The sequence below is a fragment of the Pseudoliparis swirei genome, chromosome 11, assembly GCF_029220125.1.
Source record: "Pseudoliparis swirei isolate HS2019 ecotype Mariana Trench chromosome 11, NWPU_hadal_v1, whole genome shotgun sequence".
In the NCBI taxonomy this organism is placed as follows: domain Eukaryota; kingdom Metazoa; phylum Chordata; class Actinopteri; order Perciformes; family Liparidae; genus Pseudoliparis; species Pseudoliparis swirei.
In genome coordinates, this window is record NC_079398.1 from 14,501,915 (window position 1) to 14,517,403 (window position 15,489).

At 46.3% G+C, this 15,489-nt stretch overlaps 1 protein-coding gene across 1 annotated transcript in view; it reads left to right on the forward strand.

Moving 5' to 3' along the window:
• The first annotated feature begins 278 nt into the window (after positions 1-278).
• Positions 279-15,489, forward strand: part of LOC130201664 (ryanodine receptor 3-like) — a 110,996-nt gene continuing 95,785 nt past the window's right edge. Inside the window, 2 exon segments of the mRNA XM_056426752.1 lie at positions 279-326; positions 482-499. Coding sequence (XP_056282727.1) covers positions 279-326; positions 482-499 — 66 coding nt within the window.

Genomic DNA, 15,489 nt, shown 5'->3' on the forward strand with positions numbered 1-15,489 from the left:
AAGACCCCGCCGCCGTATCCCGGCTACACGACGTGGCTTCTCCCGGTCTCTCCCCCCGCGCCACGCCGCCCCCCCCCGTCCCCCAAGTCGCTCCAGCCCGCCGATGCTGACGCGCACTCCTCCTCCGGGCGGTGAGCGGGGCTTGAGCACAGGGGCTTGAGTGACTGATGCTGCGGTAGTGCCCCCGCTGCATGGCCGTGGATTAGCTACATGCTAGTATCGAGAGGAGAGAGGAGCCAGCGGAGGCTTCCCGAGTCTGAACAGGCTCCTTTGCAGCCATGGCTGAAGGTGGAGAAGGAGAGGATGAAATCCAGTTCCTCCGAACTGTAAGTACATTTCCTTGACCTCGTACTTGAGGCGCTGCTGTATAGGATTTATATGCGTGTTGCTCTTTTCTTCACGTGTCTTGATTATTACTGTCGCGTTCATTGCCACCGTATCGTATCCTCTCGCCTCCGGTAACCCTCTCGTCTTCTTGCAGATGTTTGAGGCGGCGATAGTGCGCTGTTGTTTTGCGCATCGCTCACTGACACCTATTGTCTTCTCCTGCAGTCTGCGTCTCAAGAAGTTGACAGCGCTGCACGCCCCATGCACAACTTGCATATGCACCTGGCTGCGCCGCCGGAGTCACAGTTGTCCACAATGTTGACAGGTGGACAGTAGCACGGACACTGTGACTTCACTTCATAAGTCATTCATCAACACGGAATCAAATAGTTTGTTCTTCGAGACTCGTTTACATCTCGTCGAGGGCGAATGGAGCTCTAAGCAGTGCATGCTGTATTTTAATATTCTCAAACATATAGCCTGGCAGTGTACAGATTCACCTCAGGGTGCCAGGTCTATGTAAATGAACCCACGACAAGATTTAGTAATAAATATAGTATTGCTGCATCAGAGTCAGGTTTATAATGCTGTCTTATTTATTGACATGAAGCCAGTGGAGACCGTAAGGTCATCAAAAAGAAGCTGCAAGTCAGGAATAAACAGACTGTGGACTATTTGAATAGAATATACACTTTTATTAATCCCCAAGGGGAAATTAGACACTTCGACTTGCAACTAATGGGAGGGCGGGACCACACTGAGCTAAAGCTGCCCTCCTTGGCTATACTACAGTGAAACTATTTGCCTTTTTTATTTAGTATTTCTTCAGCTAATAAATGCATGTTAAAGATTGGACACTTTTTGGCATTAGTTGTACAAAGAAGGACACTTTCCTCTGTTGACAAAGATAGACAAGGACATAATCTGATCATGGTGAAACGCATTGAGAGGCGTATCAAGTCGGAAAATACCTTTACTCGCCACGGACGGGTGAAGGAGCAGAACGCTGGAGGTCTTCCACAGAGACCCCGAGACAGTCGGAGGTGTTTGGTTGCACATATTGCTGGCACTGCTGTTTGTGGTTTCCCTCTTTATCAAGCGGCTTACGGATGCGCAACCTGCTGTTTACTTTGAGGTAAACGGAGCAGGGATGTTCTGGTTTTTAATGCAAATGTTTGTAACCGAGGTATTGTTTTTTGACATTTCCAAAAATCTCCTGCCGATTAACCATATATTGCCCAACAAATCCCAGAGTCATGTAAGCAGACACAATGCAGACCCAAACCACTACCTTTAGGTTCCAGAAACACAGCGCATACAGTAAGCGATGGATTCTTGACTAAAGCAGTGTTTTGGCGCAGAAAGGCGTGACATTGATTTTTTTAAATGTACCTTTCTTTCCCTCAGAGAAAGATGATACCTCCTCCTCCTCATGTGTCCCCCAACCTTTTAACCACAGCACATAGAGGTCACCACATCAGCATGCCCGCCGCTCCAACATGGAGCTGACATTTCAGCACCGCTCCTCCTCATTTCTGGGATTGAACGCAAATGCCACCGATTCACAATTAGGACTTTTCACGAACCAGCTTCATGAGAGTCGTGGATTTAACTGTTTTTCCTTTGCTTGGCCGTTCTGGTCCCATTTGTTGGATTCACAGGGAGCCTTTCCCCCCAGAAGGGAGAAACATTCAGATGACATTGACGAAAGGAAACTGCTGTTGCTTTACTAAGGGCTTCGCGGCAGCTTGTTGCATTCGTCCACACAGGGAAGCAGCTGACAGGCTGGATGGTGTTGTGATGGGAGCGCAGCGAGCAAGCTTGGTCCTCACGAGTGTGACTGTGTGTGTGTGTGTGACTGTGTGTTTGTGTGTGTTGAATGCAAATGCGGAGCTGTAGCTGTGTGGTGCAGTCAGGCTGCACCAGACGTGCCACAGCAGAGCACATTGCAGAAATTATTCATCAGTCCCAGCAAGGCACAGCTGAATTACTCAGTGTAGAGGAACAGACACAGACACAGACTATATATACAGAGACATAAATGTATGTATGGTACACGACTAAAGCCAGTCCTGCGTACACAAATGCTCGATTGGATGCACATATGCCTGTTCAAAATCATACAGCATACACAGGCTATACACTTGCTTTTACAGCGGTGTCACTAAGTGGCCGTGAGGATGTGTGAGAAATATATATTTCCTGCTAGCATCCAAATGTTGCTTGTTATTGGAGTCAAGGAGCTTGATAAAGCAGTTCACAAACTGCCTTTTTTTCCCCAACGTCCACAAAGTAATTTCCCTCGAGTGGTGCTTATACTGCCAACTCAGTGGGAGGAAAGGAAGGGAGGAGAGAGAGAGTGAGGGTATGCCAGCCATGGGTAATTTGATGTTACAGGAAGAGGAACTGTGCTGATTATGAGCCAGGAGAGTCAGAGAAATGCTCCCCCCCCAAAGTGCTGTTTAATGTCATAGGGGCGAGGGGGCCGCGGCAACACTTTAATAAGGCTGCATATTCTACAGGATCTTTATTCCTTCTGTTCGGAAATTGGATACGTCCTCAGATGCACAAGCTCGAGCAGCACCGACTTTGTAATAAGCAATATAGTGGATAAAATATCAGCTTGTGGTTCCAGTAGCTCCGGCTGCTCATTAGTAGTTTTCTAAATGAATTGCTCGCCTACTGTGCACTGTCTGTTGTGAGGATCCCTGCGAGGTGAATATCAGATTCTGGTGATCTATTAGCAGTTTGAGTGGGAGTAGGGCTCTGAAAAGGCCAGGCAGGGCTGTGACTAATGCACCGTGGCGGCCTTTGGCTTGTTTATGTGACGCGGGTCTCGGTATGCGTCCAGGCGACGACTTCAGAGTAAATACACAAGACCACAAAGCGGTAAAGTGTCATTTGGGTTTTGCAACATGCCTGTGACACCAGTGCCAGAGCTGGCTGCCTCTGTGAACACCTGCTGGGCAACTCTTTCTTGTTATTTTGTTGCTCTTTTTATGTTGCCTTTGAACATATTTTGCATTTAACGGTTTCACTTTTTTCTGCTTTTCCATTTTTTTAACTTTCGTCTCCTTGTGTCTCTTGAGCTTCTCATATCCACATCGATTTAATGCGTCTTTGCATGTTATGTGTACTATTTGAATATGTGTATGTGTGCAGTACACTATATACTTTCTTTCTTATGTAACTGTATACTGTCTTTAGTTAGACCACATCACTGAAGCAGAGACTGTAAAGAACAGGTTTCCAGGTTATGACTTAGCTTTCATCAGAATAAAATAATTTTAAAAACCCGATTATCTAAAAAACGATATATAAATATAATAAGTTGATACTTGTGCATATTTTAGTTCTACAAGTACGCCTAACTTGCTTCATATTTGACTCTACTATCACTTGTCCTGTGTATAATTATTAGAGAGCGCCATGAAATGATTCCCACTGATGGTAATTCTGTTCAGCACATCATCACATTCTAGACACTAAGGAGAATAGCTTATTGTTATTATGATGAGGTTGGCTATTATTTCATGGTTGAATTAAAAAAGTAATAGCTCAGTTTAGTAACCGAAAGGCTTTCTGAGCAGAATTGTGCAGATTTGTGCGCAGAGAATCACTCAGAAATAACAAGAAAACAAAAAAGTATATATATATATTTTTATGCAAATTGTGAAAGAGAATATTGTCTTGTCTGATGTTTTTTGCACATGTTTTTACTAGCTGTTACTGATATATAATGTATTTATTTTTGACATATCGTCTTGTGCAAAGGTGAAAAATAATTCCTCTAAAGTCATTTAAAACTACACGGAATGAAAAGTTATATCACGTATAAGGCATGCATGGTATCGATCAAGTACATACTCTTTTTCTGCACTGCACATATACTTCTATATCTCTACTGCAGAACGGATTTCCTTGACATCGAAACGAAAGTTAACATAACCCGAGACTCATTCAACAGCTCAACATGCAGGAAAGTGACGTATGCGTGAGGTTCAGCAGCAGGCTGAGTCTCTGCTGCGGGATGAAGATGGACAGATAAGATAGGCCTGGGATGGAGAGGGAATTAAGCCAGCAGACCTGCCCAGAGACCGAGTGTAAAGCTCCTGTAATGAGCTATTGATCGTGCCACCAAATGAAGAAATGTTCTCCGTTAATGTCAGTGGCATGCAGTAAGCAGGCCTGATTGATCTGGTGTTTCAGAGGATGAATATTTAATAGGTATAAGAAGCTTCTTCCTATTCTTTTCTCTTTGGCTGTAGACCTCCAACATGTCTGCCATTTATGTTTGCAACTATAGAATCAGTAGGTGGCAAGCCTTGATACATTTGATTTGTGCTACTAAAATTATGTGAACGTCTATGTTGAACAAACGATCAAACGTCAACAACAGTCATGAAAGTTACACAAATGCATTAAGAATGTAACACCCGGTTCTGTGTTCCGTGTCTCCTATGTCTCCTCTGTGTCTTCTCTGTCTTAATTGTTTAATTCCCTGCACCTGCCCTCAGCCACTCTTGTCTCGTTAGTCTGATGTCGTACACCTGTTTACCCCCCTATATATTGTGTCAGTCTTTCCCTTGTCTGCTGTCGGATTGTCGTCTCTAGTTCTGTGTCTTTTTCCCTTGCCTGCCCTGACCGACGATCCTCTGCCTGCCCCTTTTGGACCTTGTTTTTTTGTAAACTGTTTTGCCTCATTAAAGAGTGCTTTTTTGTTATTTATATTGCGTCCAGCCTGTCTCTCTGCGCCTGAGCCTCACCCCGTCACAAAGACCTGACAACTAAAATGTGTTGACAAATATGTTTCCTATTACATGGAAATAAATAACACCCACCGGTTGATTCCCCTTTGTGTGTAACACGTTTAATTGTTATTCACACCAGGGACACAATAGCTATTGTCCACAGACCAATCCCTCCCTTGCACCGTTCACTTCATTCAGAGGTATCATGATTTTCTTACTAATGTTTACAGAGAGCGCTGATGTCGATGAGTCACAGGCCTTTTGATTGTCTGTAACTTCTTTTGTGCTCCGGCCAGCTCCTGATATCCGCGGTCGGCTGATTCGGGCCAACAACAATGCATCTAATGAATCCCGCCAGGTCCACTGGCAGCAGAGAGAAAACATGCACACATAACATTGTTGCACACCACCCCTGTGACTGCCAAAGAGGGCTGCTCATCGTGTTGCCAAAGGGGGACATTAGAACCAGCTGTTTTGGTCTAGGTAATGTTTAAAAGACATGTTGAGCACCACACACACACACTCTGCGTTAGCCAGTTAGCGCTATGTATCCTGCAGTGTATTGCAGTGGGGTTCAAAGCTTTAGGGCTGTTCTCCATTTGTTTTGACCTCTTATCGTCCTTTTTCAATTTAACCCCACAAATACCACGTGTGTGCCCGTGTCGTGTCGCCTCCACCACCACCAGCCGCTGTTAGTCTGTTGGTAGCTGTTGCCTCCTCCGTAGCGAGCAGGGCCATCTCGGCATCTCCGCTTCACTTTGCCTTTTCTTCTTGGCAGTTAATATTGGCTCACACATACAAGACTTTATTTCTGAATATGTTGTACTCGAAAAAGGTTGTGGGTATCCATTAGTCACTGGTTGGAGAACATATGTGTCCTAAACTAATTTCTACTAGTGTGTTTTTTCTCACCTTTCCCTCTTCACATCCAACTCTCAGCAAAAATGCAAGTACTAATATTTACCCAAAATGTCGGGACAACTCGATTCTCAGTTTCAGTTTTTTTTATATGAATGTTGTGTGGCAGAAGTATGCATATTCATTTTTTCAAATATATTTTATATATATATATGTGTGTGTGTGTGTGTATATGCTACACATAGGAGGGCTATGCTTCTAGTGGTTCTTCCTAATCAAGACAAGAATAAATATGCTGGGCTTGCAGTCTACCGGTCTTGTCAGACTTTCGCAGTATATAAATATATATTTCTCAATAATTATAGTATCTACACTGTGGGATATGCTGCTCTGCATCAACTATGTCCTCCTCCAAGTTGTCACTGCCATTTTACCCCAAACAATTCAAAGTATCGCCTTCTAATTAGAGAAAGGATGGCAAGAAAATGTGGGCAGAATAGTGTACAGCTTTCTGGGAAGATGTATTGTAATGTGCACAGACTCAGTTGTGTCTGCCATCTGGAGATGGAACTTAAATGAACATAATTAAATGGTTATGTAAATGTAAGAATTATTAGGGCCTTACATAGTTTTCACCAAACCAAGAGGAACCATCGTATCTATTGGTTCACTTCCTGAGACGTATCTTTCTTACGTGATGGTGAATGATGTGCAACTGAAACATTTGAGGATTTCCCTAAGTGCGGAACCGACAGACTTGTTACCATGGAAACAGTGTCAGTCTTTTACCATGGATAAAAAGCAGAAAAACACTCACTACTTTTGGCCGTGCTTGTGAATCATCCTCCTTCCACATAAAGCAGCTCTGGTATCTGCCGTAATTATGTCCAATGTACTGTGTCCCCACTGTGCCCTTAATAGACCATTTAGAGGAGTGTTTACTGCTGCAATCTGCTGCCGCTGAGACCCACTTTGTCGCATAAAGTTACGTGTTAAGTTTAGTTTGCTGTGTCTTGAGGCAAACCTTGACAGTCTCCTGAAACGTTTAATTGACCCGTTCACAGCCGACATCATCATTGCGTCATGGTGTTAGCTTTAGGCAAACACAAATCACCTCTGAGAAGTGGGCTGAACGTACACGTTGAAGATATCATCGCGCTGTGTGCTAGAGTCGCTATAGCCTAGATTCAAGGCGATGGACTGATTCTAGGCTCCAGAGAGATACGATATGAGCATTTCAAAGATGGAGACAAATAGTTTAGCTGAGCCTCCTCAGCCATTACAGCTGCTGCACCGCAGAAAGCTAAACTACGAGATGAAAGGATGGCCCGCCGTAACCAGTGTAGCATCCACGCGTTGTGGAAGTAGCAAACTGTCTGCTGGCCAGTTAGCTAGCTTGCTAATTCCGCCAAACTTTAACACTGGCTACAGACAAATATACAAACAAAGTTGACACTTATCTGGCAACTACAAAGTGTATATTCCTACGTTGAGACAAAAGTGTGTGGGTCAAGGAGTTGTTAACATTGTATGTATTTAGAGGCATGCTAGTTAGCTAAACGCCATGCTTTCATGCTAACGTTACACTGGCGACAACAAATTGGCCCCACAGCGGGCTGGTGCTGTGCGGCTGCCCAGGCCGTCACGGTCCCTCTGCTCACACCTCACCACGAGCAGAATACTTTGCCAGGACGAGAGCCGACAGGAGCTCAACACTACAGCGAGCCAACCAGCCAGCACTAAAGATGGAGGAGTTAGCTCGCTAGTTGTCGTGTCTGCTCTCCTCCTGGTGAAGTTGTGTACCTGCGGCGTAGGTAACAGCTAATCTGGTCGTGTTAGTTCATGTTAACTTTATCAAGTACAGTGTTTCCACTACCATTATAACAGGGTGGCGCCCCGACCGCCACCCTGTAATTTTCTCTATTGATCGTCTACCTACTATTGAAGTCACCTCCCCCCCCCCATCGACCGTCGACCGCTCGCCGTGGGTTCCTTTCCTATCTCAGGGGGGGCATCGTGAAGGAGTTAAGCTTAGGGCACCAACATGGCGAGCAGTGGCACTAGTCCCGCCCCCCTGAAGCTGTAAACCTAGGGGAAACACTGAAGTAACACTGGCGGTCCCAGAGAGGGAGTGACTGTAGAGGAACTCGTATTTTCTTTGTTTCGCCATTATTTAAAAAAACAAGCCACCAAAACTAGCCAGTGCTAACTTACACATTATTCTACTTCCGCCCACGAACATAAGTCACCAAGTTTCCTCACAGAAAAGGGGTTAATTGAGTAATTTGCTTGACATATCTGTACCTGCGACATTACACCATATGCTGTGTGCTGAATTCCAGTGAAGTTCTCCCTCGAGACGGGAGTCTCAGCCTTTTCATCGGATATTGGCAATGGTGGCGTTTCCCACCTTATAAAATATTCATACATCTTTAACAACTTCTGTGTTGCACCACGCTAAAAAAGACAAAACAAGACAATATCACTCTTATTTATTATAATATTCTTTGGGTCTTGTTGGTGCAGAGTCAACTATGTGTATTATTTTTAAAAACCACGATGCCGCCAGCAAGCACGGTTGAAGATTCATGGCGGTTGCATGAACCCACACGCATGCCAGCACACATTCAACCCACGCTTCCTTCTCCAGTAAAGCTGTTTTTGAAGCTTCGCTCTTTGTCTAGCTCTGCAGGAGAAAGCACGCATGCAGATAGATAGTCAAGCTTTGTTTTTTAATTCCCCCTCCTGAGTTTCTCTGCAGCATTGCTCAGTTTTTTTCTCTGCCTCTGGTAGCGCTGAAAAGAGTTTCTGTGGCCATATAGCTGAGGAGCTGACACTTGAAAACTACCTCACCGAGCTCCTAATGGCCTCTTCCTGAAATGTATGACACATGAGGGTGCTGCAGGTTAATATTTGATGCAGTAAAAAATTGTCTCGAGGAGACAAGAAGTCTGTTTTTCCACCTGCTTTTTCCTGACATGTCGCTCAGGGTGATATGCCCCTCAAATTGGCAACTGTCATCAAGTCAAACTATTTCAGCACTTTCTCTTTCTGAGTTTCCTCTGTACTTTAGCGTTGACACCAGAACTCTTCACCTGGGCATCATCACCAGTCCCTGAACAAATAGAGTTTGACGCAGCGGCGTCCCAGCTCTCAGCTCTCCTCTGTGGGAGCATGTGGACGAGGGCTCTGAAGAATTTTAGTCAGGTCAGGTCTTAAAGGACAATGGGTATTTTTATCCCAGAGAAGCTGACACTGCGATTACTGTTATTGCATATAGAGGATTAATGTGATACTGTTAATCGTCTCAGCAGAACACGGTAAAACACCAATTATAACAATTATTTCTTCAGTTTGTAAACACTTAATCTAGTTAGACTATCGAGCCATGCAATATACTTTGGTTTTCACCCGAAAAAAGTGGTTTGGGGGAAGCGATAATTAATTTGATTGAACATTTGATATGCAGCAAATACCGTGACATCCTTTTCTTGTGCATTGAGCACAGGTTGTTTGCAATGCGGAGAAACTGCGATCTCTGCTACCTTTGTTCTTTTGGGTCACACATGCAGTCGGCTAGTCCTACTTTCATTTCAAGCTTTCATTTCTATCTCCACAGCAGTTTTTTAGCATGTCAGGCTTTGTTTCCCGATTGCCGGATGGGTACAAATATTACCCGTTAGTGCTGCTCTCCCTTTGGGCTCTTCCCCTAGAAATGCAATACGCTGCTTGTCAGAAAGTAGAAATAGTCTGCGTCCCCTTCTCTGTGTTCTCCCACAGAAAGTCTCGATTACCACGTAACTGAGGCTACTTTGTGGAAAGGATGCAGAGTAGTGAGAAGTAGTTTGTTCAATTTGTTCCACCGGTGCAAGCCTCAGTAGCACACTGTCACATATTGCCCCTGAGCATCCCCAATGCCGTCATGTAGGCTGGGGAAAAATACAATATTAGTCAAATCTTCGTTGCCTCATGTGAAAACACCTCCAACATCACAGAGATGTTCTATGTTGTTCAACAGTATGGATGGACCGTGGAAGCCGAAAGCGAGGAAGTGATGAAAATGCTTATTTAGCCTTTAACATTAAAGCCACCGCCGGGGAGGAGAAGTAATGCTGCAAGGTGCAAGGAGACATGTTACAGCTTCCCTGCTCCGTTGCTACTGAAGCATGCAGACATCTTTAATACCTCGAGACCTGGGAGGGGTTTAATCTGCCCGTGAATAACACTTGTTTTTATAAACTTTCTCCTCACATGGCCTGTGGCAGGCCTCATTTTGAATAGACTAAGACTGTAAACTTTTTTTTTGATGTCTATGCTCTAATACACACCTACTTGCTCTAATACAAACCTCAGCCACGAACTCCCTAAATATAGACAGTTAATTAAATGCCCTACCAGAGAGAGAGATTCTCTGGACACTACACAACAACAACAAAGAGGGGCCTATCCCCCGAGCTGCACTGGGAAAACTGAAACTCCGACCACGCTCATGATCATCTGATTCTCACAGGCAGAGACAGAAGCTCTGCTGTGTGGTGAGAGTTCAAGAGTGGAGTGTGACCAGTGAGGAGAGATCTGATCTATGCGTGACTGTACTGGACTGGGACTGGGATGTCAGGAGACTGCTACCAACAGCCTGTACAGAGCAGTACAGAGAGGCTGTCTTCCTCACATCAGCTTGGAGGACAGCCTCCATTCCATCCCACTCAGGGTGAGTTATAACAACGACAAACCCTGGTTCAGAGCAGAGACTCAGGGACCAGGCAACCAGGAGGGGAGAGTGGGGAGAGGACCAGACAGGAGAGTCAGCAATACAGAAATACAGGTTTAGCAAGGCGGCATGTCTGAGCTAAGCTGCAGCTCTCTGCAGCAGCTCAGCAAACGACTTCTGCAAACGACTCTGCTTCTCACCAACTAGGGCCCAAACACCACACCACACCCCAAATCACCCCACTCCAATGAATGAGCTGAAATGAGTGCTACTGTCATGAAACAGACAATCTTTGAAAGACAGACCCAACCATCCCCCCACCACCCACCAACCCACCACAAGCCACAGACCATCAGCCCACCTCTCCACCCCACCCCTCTGCACAGGGGCCTTGAGCTCCTCAGCGACCCCTCGCCATCCTGGAGAGCCCTGGAGAACAGGCTGGCTAAAGCAAAGCAAGCAGCACAGCAGCGGGCAGCCCTCCCCCCCCTCCACTCTGAAGCACCCACTGTGACGTGCTGTGTTTTGTTCACCGTGACATCCACCTTACCCCTTCAACACGCCCTGCTTCAGTCCCTCCTTCAGCTCCCACCATCCCCCTGTCCCAAAACCCAAGATCACAGGACTCACCGACAGACCCTGCTGGCATCCTCCCTGGACCTCTGATCCTCTGTCTCTGGACCCACCTTGCACACCCTCACACCATCACTCTGGACCACTCACTGACCCCCCTTCCTCGCCCAGCCAGCACAGGTGTGCAGCAGAAACAGAGCCGAACACCTCCACATCCCTCCAGCATCTGACCACCATATCCTACGCCCCTCCTGCTGGTTTCTGGGATTCCAAGCCTATCACAGACTTTCCTGCCCCTCTGCATGCAAGCTGTCCCAGCTGCACGCATGCAGGTGCCCTGACGGCAGGACTGCAGGCTCGGTGACGACACTGAAGAGCATGTGACCCTCAGGAGCTTGACCACCAGCATCCCGACCCCGGAGCACGGTGCCCCTCCCTGTGTTGTCCCCCCAGGCACTCCTGTGCCCTCTCTGTGCTCGTCTCTCCAGGCACCAACCTCTCCACCTCCTCAACTACCCACCTCATCACCTTCATTCACTCATCTCTGCTCAGGTGGGACTCACCTGGTGACCTGGACAGACCAGACCAGGACCTGGGAGGTGACCACCCCACTGACACCTGCCAGAGAAGATTTCAGGAGGAATGCAACCCACCAGTCTGGGATCAGGTGACACCCTCCTCCCTCTGCAGCCCCACCCTCCTCCCTCCATCGCCTCAAGACCCCAGGACGTCCCACCGCCTCCTGTTACCTCATCTCCAGCTGAACAGGGAGCGGGATGGGAGCCCGCCAGGCTGAGGATCCCATCAGAGGGAAGATGAGGATCCCTCCTGAGGCAGCTGAGGAAAGTTCCTCTCAGGCCCGGCATCGCGTCTCCGGCACATCATCACAGCATCATCATCATCTGCACTCCATCTGCACCTCCACTGCGGGCCCAGCAGAGGCCAGACAAGCAAGCAGAGCATCATCCGGCCCGCCAGGGTTATCCCTCCAATCTGCCTTCCCTTCAGGTCCTCCCTCCTGCCAGTCCTCCCCTCCCCCTTCTCCCACCTCCGTCCCTGCCCACCCACCACCTCCCTCACTCCTGAGTCCTCCCCACCCGGGGAGGGCTCGCAACAACATTTCATCCCTCCTCCCCAAGTTGTCACTTTTCCGCCGGGACCCGGCGTCACTCCACCTCTTCGATGGACCACTGACCTCCTCCTGACCCACACCCTCCCCTCTCTTCCTCCTTCCTCTTCCCTTCCCCTTCTTCTTCCTCCTCCTCTTCCCTCCTCTCCTCCTCCTCCTCCTCCCACTCTCCCTTCTTCCTCCACACTCACACTCCACACAAACATGCACTCTCACATTATTAACTTGAAGCACACACCAAAAAAACCACCACATGATTTGTTGTTGTCTTTCCGTTGATTGTTGTGTTTGTCTGTTGTTTGTGTAATGTGTTGTTCTTTTGTGAAAAACATTCTCTGATTCTGATTCTGACTTTGCAAAGCTAACAGCAGCTCTGGAAATTCTGTGACATTTAAAAAATGTTCACCCTGAGCTATTTGACTCACTGCGACCGCCATACCTGTCCAATCTCGAACGATGGATTGCCTCTGGCCATATGGCTGCTGCTGTTCACAGCTGTATAGTGAGAGTGGATGGTGATTAAGTAATTAGATTACAGTGATAAGGCAATATGCGCCAGGTGATTGTTACACACACAAACAACCTGAGAGGATTACATGTGGATAGGGCTATTGAACCACCGCAGATTAGGTTACTTTGCAGCGCCTTGCTAGTGTTTTCTTGTTTATTTATTCTTAGAAAGTCGACTGTGCATCAATGGACTTTGCAACCATTTGCCTGCCTCAAAACAAGCTGCAACAGGGAGATAACATAGCAGTTGAGCTATTCTTCAGTGTGCAGTGGATACTAAGAGTTGCTGTAGATATTGGTGTAACGAGATTGGACTGGTACAGCTACTGTTGCTAACATTAACCTCCATTGAGACACTGCACATTTTATATCCAGAAATAAAGTGGATTTACTTGCGTAACTCACGTTTAGATCGACAGGTAGTACAAATACAAAAGGGAACTGTTTTAATGATTTCCAGAGCAGTCCACACTGCAGCTGCATGCCTTGTGTGCCGGTCCACTGTGTCCAATAACAAGCTGTAAAGCTGTCATCCTCAGAACCCGCTCCAACGCCTCCAAAGGAGGCTGGAATTTTAGATGGTGTCGAGATTAATTTATAGTGTAACTCTGGCCTGTGGATTTAAAAGGTGTGTGTGTGTGTGTCTGTGTGTGTGGTAGAGAGAGAGTTCCTTTTGCTCTCCATTGCTCTGTTTGTCTTTCTTGCCCTCTTGCTCTGCCTGTGCTCTAGGGGAAGCAGTGTGCCTCAAGATGAGCATTAGCTTCGCCATCTACACAGAAACCCCGAGTCACGAGAACAAAGCTTCGCTTCTCTTTAGTCCAACTTTCTGTCTCTATCTCTTTCCATTTCTGCTGGTGTCGCACCAGAGAGCATTATGATACAAGTCTCTGAATCACTTCAACGGGGAGCCAACAGAAAACATGTGTAATCTCCACTCGAATGTTCCGGAACAAACATGTATTGTCTTCCAGTGCTTCCTCTGAGACTGGAGGATCATTTTAGATTAGGATGGAAAAAAGGAAATACACATTCGACAATTTTTGCCATGCAGATAGTTTGAGTACAAGTGTTGGTGCTAATCTATCCTCATTAGCAATTAGAGTATGAAGAACCAGCGATTCATAAATCCATCAGTAAGGTTGTGTAACGTCCTGAAGTTCTTTCAAACAAGGTTTTCTCAAATTTGGTTGTACCAATAATATTAAATCAAGACTCAAGTTATGTGTAAATTACTTACTAGTAAACATTTGTATCCCCGTCTGATTAAAGCTGTACACTTTGTAAACAGGAAGTCACTGGAGCGTCACAATCTGTAGCTGCCAAAAACACATTTAGAGGGTGATGTGTTATTTTAAACTGCAAATATGTTTTATATTTATTATATAGTTTATTCCTGGGTTATATTTATACATGCATGGATGAGGAAATATGTTCTTCAGAGTTAATTAACAGCATGAATGCAGTCGTGTAAGAAAAGGAAATATCCAATCACACAATGTTATTGGGGAATTTATCCAAACTTTATTATCGAAGCATCAGCTCAAATGTGTTATTCCATATTTCACATTTCCCCTTAACAGGTCATATATTAGCAAGCTGACGTTAGTGTTGGCATTCGGTTGAGTTAGCAACAACGTGATGCGTAAATGTCCACTTAGTAAACACTTAACGGGAACTGATGCTGGAGCAACCGGTTCAAAAGTCTAAATCCTTTTGAATTCTGATCATTCATACCGCATCTAGGAGTACAGTCTCACAGCGCATCATCCAAGACTGAACATTAAAGGATAGAAAGGAATGTGGTACCTAAGTGACTGCAGTCCTCTCTTCTCCTCCCGTTACTTCTGTGAAGGCCGGGGTCACACCTGGTCCTTTTCTGTCCAAACTGACTGAGTGGGTGTGAGAGGAGGAAGACGAGGCGGTCGTGAAAGCATGTAGGAGTTGAAACAACTGCCCGGCTGTGTCTTGTTGCGCACCGTGCGGCCAGCTGTACCAATCTGTCCAGAACAAATTGTCGGTGCGTGAGCCGGCTTCTGGAAGGTGTTGACTGGCAGCAGGCCCCTGGTGATGATGGAGACTCATTAGCAAGGACACTGTAGAGCGGTGTCACACGGGGACAAAGGCAAGTGCTGTGGACTGCCGTGTGTGTGTGTGTGTGTGTGCTGCATCGACTTTGCTTGCAGGGTCTTTTTCCCGTCTTCTCCTCTCGCCCGTGGTGCCATATGCTCTTCAACCTCCTCCCAGAAGGCCGTTCAGTGCCACCCTCAGATCAGTTTGCTGTGGAGTCTTTGGTGCAGAAGACAAAACAAATATGACCTCAAAGAGCGAAGCAGGGAGCAGGAAGCGACTGCAGCAGCAGGACGCGAGTCTGGATTTTACTACCAGACGCCTTCACTTTGATCGGGCAATTTCTTCTGAACAGGAGGCGGAATTGCATTTTATATTCCTTTATATTTACAAACCCTCTTGCCCCAATCCAGTTGAGTAAGACTTGGGCGTGCACACTGACAATTGGTAATTTTGGTTAATGCAATTTTATCAATGTAATTTCATGTGTACGCTTTTTTCCCCCCACATTTCAAGAGACACGTTGTTGACGTTGATGCATGACTGACGGGTGTGAAGGCATC